Source organism: Leptodactylus fuscus, chromosome 3 (assembly GCF_031893055.1).
Source record: "Leptodactylus fuscus isolate aLepFus1 chromosome 3, aLepFus1.hap2, whole genome shotgun sequence".
Lineage (NCBI taxonomy): Eukaryota > Metazoa > Chordata > Amphibia > Anura > Leptodactylidae > Leptodactylus > Leptodactylus fuscus.
In genome coordinates this window covers 84,236,772-84,252,252 of record NC_134267.1, presented here as the reverse complement: position 1 = coordinate 84,252,252, position 15,481 = coordinate 84,236,772, and the positions used below count along the sequence as shown (strand labels likewise).

Genomic DNA, 15,481 nt, shown 5'->3' with positions numbered 1-15,481 from the left:
AATCTAAACACAGAGTCCTTTGGAATTGAACAAAACTCACCAGAAGTATTTTTGGCCCTTAGGGTGAGTTGAGGCTTGCACCAGCACGTGTCCCGTAACATCAGGCGGACCCTCAGTTTTGCGCTAAGTTGCGCAAAGTTTCACTTGACCACCGATGCGTGGACAAATTCATGCAGCCAGGGATGCTGCATCTCAATTGCGGCACACTGGCTGAATGTAGTTGAGGCTGGGACCGTGTTGCAAACTGTGGCAGCCTGCCTTGTCTCCCCGCCCAATATTCCTGGAAGGAGTGCTGAAACACCATCCTCCTCCTCCGCCACTGTTAAATCGACTCCAGCTATGAGCTGGAAATGCTGCTGAAGCTCATCAGCTTGGGGGACAGACAGCACACTGCCTCCGAGGTCAGGGATGCCATCCTGGATGAGATGGCAATGTTTTTTGCCCCGCTGCACCTTGGCCCAGATGCAGGTTGGCGTATGTGATAATGGCCGGAACCTGGTAGCAGATCTGGAGCTTGCCAGACTCAAACACGGTCCACAAATGGCCTACAATTGCTGGTGCAGGGTACAACGCAGACCAGGCCTGAGCACCAGGAACAGGTATTACAATGGCTAGCGGATAAAGCTTCCAGCTGCTTTTCCAGCAGCAGGTCAGCCACTACCTGCAGTCGTGTTCATACCCAAGAGTCTGCCCCTCCTTCCTCCCAACATGCCCAATATTCCCAACAGAGTCATCCCACCCTTGCCCCCTCCCAGGATCTCTTTTCGGGTCCTTTTACTGTCTCTTCCTCTGTTGAACCACTTCCCGAAAGCCAGGAGCTTTGTGTGTACTGATGTCCAGACACTAGAGCATCCGCCATCACCTGGCAATTTTGTGGTTGTGTCTCGGACACATTGGGGAGTTCACCCTCATCCGCCCTTTTGACCTGCACCATCATGCGCCTCTTCCCAGCCACTCCTCATCTCCCAGGCGTTTCATTGCAGGCAGAAGTACAGCGCAAGCCACCCACATGCCCAAGCCTTTAAAGGCCTCATCTAAAAACCGCTGGCCCTGGAGATGTTGGTGTTTATGCTTCTGGATACTCAGGCCTTCTGTGACCAGATGGCAGCTGGGGAACCTCCTTATGCTGGGCCTAGCCATTACTACTTCTCTTGGTGTGCTGTCCCTGCCTTGAACCTGCACGTGTCCCATAACATCAGTCGGGCTCAAAGTTCCGTTCTTTGCTGCAAGGTCCACTTGACCACCGACGCATCGACAAGCGCCTGCGGTCAGGGATGCTGCTTATCTTTAATCACAGGCCGGGTGAATGTGTGGAATCTGGGCCCGGGGTGCAAACTGGGGGTGGCCTATCTCCTCTCCCAGTCCAAAATTCATCTAAATAGGGACCAGGAGGAAGGACCGCGCTTCACCAGATGTCAAAATAACCAGTTTATTAAAGTTCAACAGCAAACGCGTTTCGGGCATAGGTCGCCCTTCTTCAAGTGCAAAGGAACTGTGAGGATAATGGTACAAAATATAGCAAATACGCATCTAAATTTTAAATGAATCAATATGGCAAAGTAAATTCAATAAAAATTATGTATCCAAATATCATAATTGATTCATTTAAAATTTAGATGCGTATTTGCTATATTTTGTACCATTATCCTCACAGTTCCTTTGCACTTGAAGAAGGGCGACCTATGCCGGAAACGGGTTCGCTGTTAAACTTTAATAAACTGGTTATTTTGACATCTGGTGAAGCGCGGTCCTTCCTCCTGGTCCCTATTTAGATCCCTCACACCATTGGTGAACAGGACCCAGTCGCTCAATCACTTACAGGGAGGAACCCCCTAGAATTGGTTTCCAGGCATTTACAGTAGTTGTGAATTCCTCACAACTCAATCAGGTGAGAGTGCACTTAAACCTGTCACTGCACCTTCAACTTAACAATATTTCACCATATACAGCTCGGTGCTGTTTTTTGTTTTTTCTTTACAGTCCAAAATTCATGGCAGGGTTTCTCTGAAAACCTACTCCTGAGCTGAAACCTCCACCCCAACTACGAGCTGGAAACACTGTACCACTGACGTGGGGAGATGTCAGCAGGCCGTACTGAAGCTCATCAGCTTGGGGGACAGACAGCACACTGCCTCCGAGGTGAGGGATGCCATCCAGGATGATATGGCAATATGGTTTTCCCAGCTGCACCTGGGCCCAGGCATGTTTGTGTATGTGATAATGGCCGGAACCTGGTAGCAGGTCTGGAGCTTGCCAGACTCAAACACGGTCCACACATGGCCCACGTTTTCAACTTGTTGGTGCAAAGGCTCTTTGACACATACACCATTGTGCCTGATATACTGGTCAAAGTGCGGCCATTTTCATAAGTGAAAAGTAGCCTCTGCTAGGCTGAAAACATTCAGAGCACACTCCTGTCATCTTCGCACCGTTGGCTGGATGAAGTGGCATTTCATGTCACTGTCCCACACGAGGCTTGAGGGTGAAGTTCAATGCATCCCATTGCTTCAGCACAGATGGTGTGAAGGGGAGTGGAAAATGGAGGAAATGGAGAGTGACTCTTACAGTTGGGGGCAGCGAAGTCATGCCAAGTAACACACTGGCACACATGGCTTACTTCATGTTGGGTTGCTTTTCAAGAGACAAAGGCATAGTTCACATCATGGAGTGCAAACAATACTGGATTGAACAAAAAATTGGATTGAGCTGATATAGCGTGACTGAATTGCTGTGTATCACACTTAGCTTTTGGGGGGTAGACCCTTAAAAATTGGATTCAGCGTACATAGCCTGACTGAATTTCTGTGTCTCCCAGGTAGGTTTTAGGGTTACACACCGTGAAAAACTGGGTTGCGTGTACATAGCCTGACTGAATTTCAGTGTCTCCCACCTAGGTTTTGGGGGTACACACCCTGGATATCTGGATTGAGCGTACATAGCCTGACTGAATTTCTGTCTCTCCCACCTAGGTTTTGGGGGTACACACTGTGAAAAACTGGATTGAGTGTACATAGCCTGACTGAATTTCGGTGTCTCCCACCTAGGTTTTGGGGGTACACTCCCTGGATATCTGGATTGAGCGTACATAGCTGGACCTAATTGCTCTGTATCCCTGTTTTGGGGTTACACACTGCCTGAAAAGCTGGTTTGCATGTATATAGCAAGAAGTAACAGCTGTGGATTTATGCTATTTTGTGGGGGACACACCTAATAAAAGCTGGTTTGCACGTATATAGCAGGAGGTAACTTCTCTGTATTCCTGCAAATTTGTGGTGGTGGGGGACACCCCAAAGTTTGCTGGTTTGCACGTATATAGCAAGAAGTAACTGCTGTGGATTCCTGCTATTTTGTGTGGGGGACACCCCTAATAAAAGCTGGTTTGCACGTATATTGTAAGAAGTAACTGCTGTGGATTCCTGCTATTTTGTGTGGGGGACACCCCTAATAAAAGCTGGTTTGCACGTATATTGTAAGAAGTAACTGCTGTGGATTCCTGCTATTTTGTGTGGGGACACCCCTAACAAAAGCTGGTGTGCACGTACATAGCAACAAGTAACTGTTCTGTATCCCTGTTTTCCACCGTCCGTGGAAAGCTGGACTCCTGTCCCTGCAGTGTATAGCTCTGAGAAGAGCTGTTGTTGTTCTTCGGTTTTTCCCTGTCTATCACAAGCTAATGCCTATCTAGCCTTCAGCAGATATGTCTCTCTCCCTATCTCTCACCGCGAAATGACACGAATATGCCGGCGGCCATTCTTATAAATGGGAGGTGACATGTTTTCGGCAGCCGTGTGCCGTGTGCGTATGCCGTGTGGTATTCGATTGGGAATGAATACATTGAACGGCCTGATATTCGATTGAATACCTATTCGATCGAACGGTGTTCGCTCATCTCTAAGTATATACTGTGTATATATATATATATATATATATATATATATATATATATATATATATATATATAAACAGATAAAGCAATACAGACAGATCCATTCTATGATGGACAACAATGGACCCAGGGGAACCCACTGTCGATAATGGGGTCTGTTGGGTATCTGTGCTGCAACCAGCCTGCTGTTAATTAAAAGCAGGGGCTGTAAACAGGGGACACGGGGATATGCACAGGTCGTGCTTCCGTGGTACCTTTTATTAAATGAATAGGAGCCACACAAGCACAGGCCGCAAAATAAACAATAGGACCTGTCCTATCTAAAGGGGCCTAGTCGTGTGGACAGGACCATAGAAAAGAATGGGTCACTGTACTATACTCTGTACTCCCAAATGTAAAGCACCATGGAATTAATGGTGCTATATAAATAAACAATAATAATACTATCCGTGAAATGGGCCAATGTGTTCACAGACTGCTTAGATTTTCAGCCCACTCTGTCCTCTGTCTTAGGCCCCTTGAAGACGACCGTGAATAACTCCTTGTACCAGGATAACTTACAACCAAGGCTATTGAAAATAATAGTATTGGAAATGCTATATTTTTAGAGGACAGGAAGTGCTGACATGTCCTCTTTAATATGATTTTGCTCAATATTTCCTATCTCTGCATAAACATTGCTAGAAGCAGTAAAACAAATAATCTTTCACTTGGTTCACACCTGCTTTCGGGTTTCCGTTTGGGGACCCACCGAACACAAACCTAATCTGCTTAAAAGCAGTTACCTGTGGAAACCTATGGACCCCATAGACTTTAATGGGGTTTGTCAGGTTTCTGCTCAGTTTCCGCCCAGTAAACAGGTTCGGGGGTGGAATCCATGAACATAGTAAAAACGCTGGTGTGAACCCAGTCTTATCCACCATTCAAGAAAGATTCCTGTATTGGAATCAGTACATAGACATTATGTATTCTAGTGACTATGTATTGTGCCACTTAAAGAGGACCTTTCATCAGATTGGGCACAGGCAGTACCATATACTGCTGGAAAGCTGACAGTGCGCTGAGTTCAGCGCACTATCGGCTTTCCCGATCTGTGTCCTGGGTAAAGCGCTATCGGTCCCGGTACCGTAGCACTTTACAGTCAGAAGGGCGTTTCTGACACTCTGTCAGGAACATCCTTCTGCCCAGCAGCGCCTATCGTGCTGCACAGTGTGAGCGGGGAGGAACGCAACCCTCCCTTCCTGATAATACTCGTCTATGGACGAGTACTGTGAGCAGAGGGAGGGGGCGTTCCTCCCCGCTCACACTGTACAGCGCGATAGGCGCTGCTGGGCAGAAGGATGTTCCTGACAGAGTGTCAGAAACGCCCTTCTGACTGTAAAGTGCTACGGTACCGGGACTGATAGCACTTTACCCAGGGCACAGATCGGGAAAGGTCCTCTTTAAAAGAACTGTGTGAAGGAACTGGTGAATTTTAATTTGTATTTGTAAATTAATTTGTATTAGTTCTAATTCACATAAACATACCATGAACTCAACTATGAAAAAGTACCTTTGTTCTATCCAGAGGGTATCTCATTTTCAAGCATCCCTCACAGGTTGGTGTCTATTGAAGGATCTGTGAAAACGGTCCAGGAAACGTCACGTTCTAATATTTGATCATTCACACATGCCATAAATACAATGGCTACTACACGACCGGTAACTCTGCTGTGTGAATAAGTACTATGTCTGACTCCAGCAGTTTTTACTGTCCACCACTACATATAGTACTTATATACTGCCCACAACTAAGTCTTGCTTTCCAGAGTCAATACTGACCTTGTAGTGGACTATGTTTTGGGATCCACAGAGCCTACTAAGGACAATACTTGGTGTGCATAGTCATCAGACAAAAGGAACAGTATCCTGTTGTTAATGAGGTGCGAGAAGGCTATCTGTGGTGGTTTAAAGCCAACAAACCATATACGAGAACTGGTGTGATCACAGTACTCATCCATCTACCTATAGCCATCCCCTTTATCCCATGAAGTAAATAAATTGCTACATGGATTCATGCAATGGCTACAACTCAGCAGCGAGTGGTAATAGTATATACTATATACTCATAGATCAGCTGGACATGCCTTATACATGTTCAAGGCCACCAGAATGAAGACTATATAAATAATTCACAAATATCTATAGTGAAAGTAGTGCCTGTATATACAGCATATCATGGTTTATCAATACAATGTGTGTGTATCTCTATAACATATATATGTGTGTGTATGTATATATGTAGTGTACATGCGTCACACACTGGCTGCATATAGTCCTGACTCACCAAGTCAATGAAGGTGAGAAATTTCCAGCTGCCCCCATAGGTCTGGTGCGCGGGCATCTCTATGGCCTTGTAGTGGCACAGCACGGATAGGTATGACAGCAGGATAGCCACCCGCAGCACCTGGCATGGTATTAGTGCCATGATAGGCCACAGCACCGGGGAATGGTGGAGGTCAGCACGGCTGCACAGCCCTCCCCTCCCCACTCCCCGGGTACTCTATATCATGCAAGCCGGCCAGGCTGCATAAGCCTGCCGGATATTGAGTATTGAGCGGCTGTGATTTGGGTGGATTCCCCTCCCCTTTCCCCTTCGCCAGCCGACTGATTGGCTGGTGGCTGGGCCTCCTCCCAGCTATATCCAGGTCAGTGGGTGGGGAAGCTCTATTGGATCCCTGCCAGTGCTGAGGAAACAACACTACACAGAGTCATACAGGGACAGGAGACCTGCTCAGAGGGAAGGCCGAGAGCCAGACCCAGCGCTGGTGAGATCTACAAGACCAGGAACAAGGAGCAGCCAGCCGGTATCAGCAGCTCAATGAGCTGCTGCATCAAAGAAGGTAAGGGACACCATACAGAGCTCCTTTTCCACTTACAACAGCTTACAGAGTCCTAAGAGCCGGCTTGCTGGCTTCCCCCTCCACCCCCTAAAGGGAGAAACTCTAAAGAATTTCTGTTTCTAAATTGGGAAAACACTTAGACGATTGTTTATGTTGTTCAGCCTCAGCTTGTACCCAGGAGAGGAAGGCTTGCACATGTGGTAGGGAGAGGAGCAGCTACGATGCAGAACCCCCCTCCCCCCCCCCTCCAAAACACTCTTGTAATTGGTTTTGCAAGCTCGCTAAGTCAGCTATAGTAACAAGTTTACAGAAAGTTGTAGCACAGGCTGCTAGTTCCCTGCTGTGTCACGTTTTTGCTATTGTGTAGCTCACCCCCTCCCCTGCTCCACTCAATTAATGTCTTTGTTCAGACTGGGGTTGGATTTGTATCAGGAGGTTGCTGTACTGGACAGGCAGGGAGATTCATTGTCTTTAGTTTCTAGGCAAATATGCATGTACCTGCAATGTATCCCATGCTATAACTGTAATAATTACGGGCAAAAGACCCCAATGCCCCTCCACATACTTTACCTAAAACCTGTAGTACAGGTTGTTGCCCCGGGGTTTATCAGCAGCTTTCATTGTTGCAATGCGAAGGCTGAAGGTATGAGAGACTGTCACACATACCCCATAACCTTGTTCACTTCTAGTCACTGAGCCATGTGAGCGCTTAAGGTTTGTGGTACAAAATGAATCCTCATAATGGGACCATTTATTTATTCTGTACATTGTATTGGGATACATTGATTTTGGAAACTTGGTTTGTGCATTGCACAATCTCCAGATGTGATCCATGGGCGATGTAGATAGTCGAAGATATGTATACTGGATGTGACATAGTCAGTAACTAAGGGTAGTAGATATGTAGTGTCCAGGTGATGAGGGATAATCCGGTTGCTTACAATAAGGTCTCTGTTATAAGTCATTGGTCCCTTTAAGAGAGCGGAATAGGGAGTTGTATAGGAGACCTGATGGTATGCTACATACATGGAGAACAGTGGTTGCCCGGTAGCTCAGGCGCTACTTACTCATTGGTAGACCCTGCTAGAGTAACCTCTTGTAAGCTGGACATACATATTGAATTACAATAGCTGTACATCAATGCAAGGGACTTCTACCTATATTATGTATATGGGGGGCTCCTGACTCACATGAGACTTCATGTAGGTGAAGACAGGCAGCAGAACTCTAATTTACATAGGGAGGCATAATGCCTAAGGCCTTTTGGTCAGCATGTGCAAAATAAATAAATAATAATATGGAGGCCTAGGTCCTAACCATCATGGCTGCCAGTCCACCAAAACCTTGTGACAAGGAGGAAAAAGGCCACATGGTACAGTAGCAAGTACATGGCCTGCATGACATAAACAATAGCAATGACATGGCCTACATCACATACACAGTAGCAAGTACATGGCCTGCATCACATACACGGCAGCAAGTACATGGCCTGCATCACATACATGGTAGCAAGTACATGGCCTGCATCACATACATGGTAGCAAGTACATGGCCTGCATCACATACATGGTAGCAAGTACATGGCCTGCATCACATACACGGCAGCAAGTACATGGCCTGTATCACATACATGGCAGCAAGTACATGGCCTGCATCACATACATGGTAACAAGTACATGGCCTGTATCACATACACGGTAGCAAGTACATGGCCTGCATCACGTACATGGTAGCAAGTACATGGCCTGCATCACGTACATGGTAGCAAGTACATGGCCTGCATCACATACATGGTAACAAGTACATGGCCTGCATCACATACACGGTAGCAAGTACATGGCCTACATCACATACACGGTAGCAAGTTCATGGCCTGCATCACGTACATGGTAGCAAGTACATGGCCTGCATCACGTACATGGTAGCAAGTACATGGCCTGCATAATGTACATGGCCTGCATCACATACATGGTAGCAAGTTCATGGCCTGCATCACATACATGGTAGCAAGTTCATGGCCTGCATCACGTACATGGTAGCAAGTACATGGCCTGCATAATGTACATGGCCTGCATCACATACATGGTAGCAAGTACATGGCCTACATCATATACATGGTAGCAAGTACATGGCCTGCATCACGTACATGGTAGCAAGTACATGGCCTACATCATATACAGTACATGGTAGCAAGTACATGGCCTGCATCACGTACATGGTAGCAAGTACATGGCCTGCATCACGTACATGGTAGCAAGTACATGGCCTACATCATATACATGGTAGCAAGTACATGGCCTGCATCACATACACGGTAGCAAGTACATGGCCTGCATCACATACACGGTAACAAGTACATGGCCTGCATCACATACACGGTAACAAGTACATGGCCTGCATCACATACACGGTAACAAGTACATGGCCTGCATCACATACACGGTAACAAGTACATGGCCTACATCATGTACATGGCCTGCATCACGTACATGGTAGCAAGTACATGGCCTACATCATATACAGTACATGGTAGCAAGTACATGGCCTGCATCACGTACATGGTAGCAAGTACATGGCCTACATCATATACATGGTAGCAAGTACATGGCCTACATCATATACATGGTAGCAAGTACATGGCCTGCATCACGTACATGGTAGCAAGTACATGGCCTACATCATATACATGGTAGCAAGTACATGGCCTGCATCACATACATGGTAGCAAGCACATGGCCTACATCACATACACGGTAGCAAGTTTACAGAGAAGCTAGAGCTCAACTTGTTTTGCTATACTATGTCTATTATATTATGCTCAGCCGTCCCCAGATGTAATGCCTCGAACCTCTCTTAGCACATTTTCAATTGCGGCAGTTCTCCATTATTATTATAATATTTCGGGATATTCCTTTCTCTGTTACAGACATGCTCCCAGTATCATCCCACTTTCTATTAGAAGCCATTGTGAGGTGGAAACATGGCCTGGATTAAGTATTGCTCTGGAAGACGCTGGTATGTTTTTAATACAGCAAGTGCAGGAACCTCGGCAGTTGCCAGGGAATAAGGCGAGGAGTGTTCAAGCGACTGCGCCATAACAGTGTTTTGTAAGGAGGTACACACACCGCCCAGGGCACAACATTAGTATAACACTATGAGGCAGGATAGTGTACCTGCCTTAACCACTTCAAACCGATCTTAACCCCTCAATAATAATAGTAAAAAAATCATTTTATGCTACGGATACGCTACGAACTAGTCGCTGCACACAGTTTACAAGCCAAGGGGCAGGGTGCATAGGTCACATAGAGGCTGGGATAACCAGTTCCAGCCATCAAATGTAAACGGCATGAGCACTGCCATATTCAATTTAACTTAATTATTAGAATGTTGTTGGCACAGAAGGCTTGTTTTTGTGATATCTCTAAATAACACTAACAAAGCCTTAGGTGATGCAAGGATATGTATTCCCCATACGTAATCAGCCCCCACGATTGCTAGGGTGGACAGTTAACTTATATTGACAGTCGCAGGGAGGAAGGCATTAAAAACAAAGTAGTTGAATGACCCCTCTCTCATAGGTCTCACAGGAGATCATCATACTTTAGGATAATTAAAAGGTAGCCCGAGGCCAGCAGGCACAGCTAGAGATTAGAGATGAGCAAGTAGTGTTCGATCGAGTAGGTGTTCGATCGAATACTACGGTATTCGAAATACTCGTACTTGATCGAACACTACTAGCTGTTCGAAGTTTAAGGTTCGATGCAGAACCAGCGTTGATTGGCAGAATACTATACATTCTGCCAATCAACGCTGGTTCTTCTCTTACCTTAATTATACTTACCAAGTCCACGAGTGACGGTCGGGCTGGATTCTCCTTGAAGCGTCCCCGCGGCGTCTTCCGGCTGGAATTCACTCTGCCTAGGCATCCGGCCTAGGCAGAGCCGACTGCGCATGCATGCCCTCGCATGCGCAGTCGGCTCTGCCTAGGCCCCGGGATAACACTACTAGGGCGGAGGCGCCACATGTCTTAGGAATAGTTAATAGGAGGCTACTACGGCAATCTTAAAACCTCACAAAACAATGGTCACGCGCGCATCGAGACGGCAACAGGTACACTCAGTCTACTTTCAAATATCGTGGGTTACCCCCAGTTTTGAAAAAACAACAAAGTATCACATTGAGGATCCAAGTTGGTTTCATATAGCTGGAGAATATCAGTTCATGACTAGCACAGTTGACTGGTTTATTTGTGGTGCTGGCTACTTTACAATGTGTACAATAACTGTGATTTTATGTGCCCCTAAGGTCCGAGATATTACAACCTCAATAAGTAACAGTAGCCCAGCACAAGAGGAGCAACCATCGGAAGCAAAGTCACCACCGGAGCCATGGAAAGAGATCAGCACTGATGTAACCGGGGGGGGGGGGGGGGGGGGGGGGGAATAATACTTATTATATAATATACATATTTACTTGGGGGGGGGATGACACTTATTGTATAGTATACATAGCTATAATAATGAGAGCCTCCTTCCCAAAAAGTAGATATTTTAGATTGGAACATCTAGGGTGGGCAGAGGTCAGGCCTGCTGGAAGCAATGACAGATTTGTCGGCCCGGATGTCCAAGTAATGCCAAAAGTTCAGTCTGATATTACTAGTCAATTTCTTTGGATATCCAGGTTGCGCAGAAAAGGCTCCATTCCTGCTGCTAGGGTGGGGTTGGTCCTTGTTATAGGGTTACATCAAGCTCCGGTGGCACGTGTCAGGACCTTTCCCCCCTTTTAGTGATGAAGACTACCGATGTGTCACCATCGGAGGAACACCCAACGCGTGCCCACCTGGAGGTGGTGGCTGGCACTCGGGGTGACACACCCTTCATCGGTCGCCAAAAGGGGTTTAATCAGAGTCTCTGCTTATGTCTTTAAATAATGTGTATGTATATCTATGTTTAGATATATATGTAATAAAGATGTGGCTCACCCCACTCCATCCACAAGTTGGGCTGTGTGTAATGATGTTGTTAATATACGGGGGAAGGTGGGGGGGAAAGGGTTTGTCTGTAAGAAAACTCCAGTACGGCCGGTCCTTCTTATTTTACTACCTCCTTCACATGGTACTGAGCATCACAGCCCGAAGGATAGAAGGGGAGTGTGGGTTGGGGGGGTGATTGTTATGGTGACAGTTCTAGCACTGAGGGGAGAACGATAAGGACGTGATGACATCACTTAAACTGGGCGGAGTCCTGGTGCCTACCGGTATGACTTCATGTAAGACTATGTGGAGTGCGTGTCCGCTCTCAGAGGATGTCGGTACCGGCTGCTTACCTCTAGCCTTATACCAGTCTTATTACCAGTACCTCAGTAGTGTCTTCAGAGACTATGCACTCCCATTCCTAAGAGGGTCCCTGAGTCTTTACAGGGCTGGAAGAAATATTCATTTTAACCCTTCTAGGGGTGTCACTTTATGTAGTAATGGCTGTAGACACATTCACTTATCAAAGTGATTTTGAGACTTTTTTTTTTTTCATGACACTTATTGTAGATTTAGATTTTTTTTGGCTATAACTATAGCTGACACATAATTCTGGTGCCTTATATGCATTTAACCCTTTAGCAGTCTAATGCTAAGTTCACACTAGACTTGGCCTATCCGTTGATCTGGTCAGTTGGAGGGCGAGAACAACAAATAGGTGGACCGTTGAAATAGTCAGAGGTCTGTCACGTTAATTGTTATTTTAGGTTATAATGCGATCTGCCAGGTTTCCACCCGAACAAGGTGGAAAAATGCAAACAAAAGTCATGCTTGTGGGACTTTTCTCTCCACATGTTTTTAAGCGGATTCAGGGACGGAATACCTGGACATAGACCAAGTGCAGCTGTGAACCTACACCAATGATAAAATTATCCAGCGTGGCCACGTTGAAAAGATAAAACTTCTCTTTATTGCATAGTCAGCTTAAAATCCTTGTACATGCAGGTTTGCAACCATAAAACTAACGCCAGACTGATGCGTTTCGGATTACACTTCCTTCTTCAAACTCAACTCAAACCATCATCACCAAGTAACATGCGGACTGTGAGTTTTAAAACTGCAGCATGTCCGTTATTGCTGCAGGTTTTATCCTAACAAACCCTAACAGGTAAACTGTAACAAAAAAACACTATGTAAGGAAATGCCTTATTGTCTAAGAGTCAATGTAGCTGTGGATTAGAAAGGACTATAATGAATGTCATGATATATAAGTGCAAGATGAGTGTTTAGGTTTGTAACAGCATGGTGGCTCAGTGGTTATCCTTGCAGCACTGGAGTCCTGGGTTTGAATCCTGCCAAGGGCAACATCTGCATGGAGTGTACATGTTCTCCTTGTCAACCCTATATGAAACTGTCACTGACAATTCATGTAAAGTGCTGCAGAATATGCTGGTGGTATAAATGTAAACAAAATAAATGAATAGCATAGAGTGAATAAGCATGTAAAAACATATACGACGAACTGAGACAATGAAGATGGGTGTTATTTATAGTATGCCAAAGGCTATGTCCACACCTACATTAGATTCCTACTATCAGCAAAGGACAAGGTTTTAATTATTGTTCCTTTTAAATACATCTTATAAATAAACAACACACACATCAGATACAACTTTAACCCCTTCCCATTGGAGCCAGTTTTTGACTTCCTGGCACAGCTCGATTTTTTTTTTTTTAAATCTGACGTGTCACTTTATGCAGTAATAACTTTGCAACACTTTAACACACCAAAGTAATTTTGAGACTATATTTTCGTGACACATTGTACTTTGTCTTACTGGTAAATTTTAGTCGATATGATTTGTGTTTAATTATAGAAAAATAGGAAGTCTGGTGGAAATATTCAATTAAAGTTTGAAATGATCTGCTTTTTATACACATAGTCATACTACTCAAATTAGTTCAGAAATCTAATTTGACATATCTCTGCTTTATTTTGGCATCAAACTTTAATCACCCTTTAATTCTATATGGACATTATAAAGCTTTACAAGTCAAACAGCAATTTTCAAAAAATTTTAAGAACATTTCTATCACCCATTTTTCAAGGGACTAATTCAGTTCTGAAGGGGTTTTGAAAGGCTCTTGTATTAGAAACCTCTCATAAATCACCCATTCACAAAATCATTTTCAAAACTGCACCCATTAAATAAGACAAAACAGTATGTTATCCCTATAAGCATTCAACAGGAAGTAATACAAAATGGAGGTAAACTTTACACGTTTCATTTCCTTTACTAGTATGTTCATTTGGCCCTTTAAAATTTACACATTCACAAGGGGTTAAAGGAGAAAATGCATCACACAATTTGTTAAGCAAGTTCTCCCAACTACCATAGTACCCCTATGTGAATGTAAACTGATATATGGGCACATAGTGAGACACAAAAGGGAAGGAGCACCAATGAGCTTTTGGAGGGCAAATTTTGCTGTGATCAGTTTCAGGCACCATGTGACATTTGCAGAACCCTTGAGGTCCAAAAAGAGTGGAAACCCCCAGAAAGTTACCCCATTTTGGAAACTAGACCCCTCAAGAAATTTTTCAAGGAGTATAGTGAATATTTTGACCCTACAGATTTTTCACTGAATTTATTACCATTGGGACATGAAAATGAAAAATTACCGTTCTGCCAATAAAATGTTAGCCCCAAATGTATCATATTCTCAAAGGGTTAAAGGAGAATAACCCATTAACACTTTTCTTCTGAACAAAACAATACCCCATATGTGCCGGTACACTGTAACAGAAAGAGAGCTAATTGACTTGCTTGAATACTTTTCAGATACCAGGTCCCATTTGCAGAGCCCCTAAAGTGCCAAAACAGTGAAAACCTCCCAAAAGTGACCCCATTTTGGAAACTAGACCTCTTAAGGAATTTATCAAGGGGTGTAGGGAGTACTTTGACCTTACAGGTCTTTCAGAGAATTAGCCCATAAAATGAAAGATTTAACTCAAAATGTTTTATTTTCACATTTTAAAGGAGAACATGTACCCCACAACTTATTAAGCAATTTCTCCCAACTACGGAAATACCCCACATGTGGATATAAATTTATGTATTAGCGCACGGCAGGGAGGCACCACTGAGGTTTTCGGAGGGCAGATTTTGATGGAATTGGTTTCAGGCGCCAAGTTGCATTGCCAGAACCCCTGAGATACCAGAGCAGTGGAAAGTTCCAACAAATAACCTCTTTTTTAAACTAGACCACTCAAGGAGTTTATCAATGGGTATAGTCAGCATTTTGAACCCAGACCTGTTTCACTGTATTTACTACCAATGGGATGTGAAAATAAAGAATTACTTTTTTCCGATAAAATTTTGAATTAGGCCCAAATTTCTCATTTTCAGAAAAGGTTAAAAGAAAAAAAGCTCCTACAGTTTGTTGAACAATTTCTTATGAACATTGCAATACCCCATATGTTGTCGTAAACTGCTGCATGGACACGTGCATAGTAGAGTTCAGAATGGAAAGAGCACTATTTAGCTTTTAGAGGTACCAAAAGTATAGCACGTCTATTGGAGGAATAGGTATAACTCATCATAATTCAATCCTACCTCCCTCCCTCATTAAGCCCTTCAAACCTAGCATGTCTTAAACCACAAACATAGATATACAAACACAAAACTGGAACAGGCCAGATGGTTAACGACACTCAACATATCCAACTACAGGTTC

General features: G+C 44.5%; 1 protein-coding gene across 1 annotated transcript in view; it reads right to left on the bottom strand.

Moving 5' to 3' along the window:
* Positions 1 to 11,905, bottom strand: part of AIG1 (androgen induced 1) — a 192,395-nt gene extending 180,490 nt beyond the window's left edge. The window contains exons 1-2 of the mRNA XM_075267896.1: positions 11,850 to 11,905; positions 6,213 to 6,428 (exon numbers count right to left, since the gene is read on the bottom strand). Of these exons, the coding sequence (XP_075123997.1) occupies positions 6,213 to 6,353 (141 nt within the window). The 5' untranslated portion in view covers positions 6,354 to 6,428; positions 11,850 to 11,905. The remainder of the gene's footprint in view (positions 1 to 6,212; positions 6,429 to 11,849) is intronic.
* Positions 11,906 to 15,481: the final 3,576 nt, after the last annotated feature.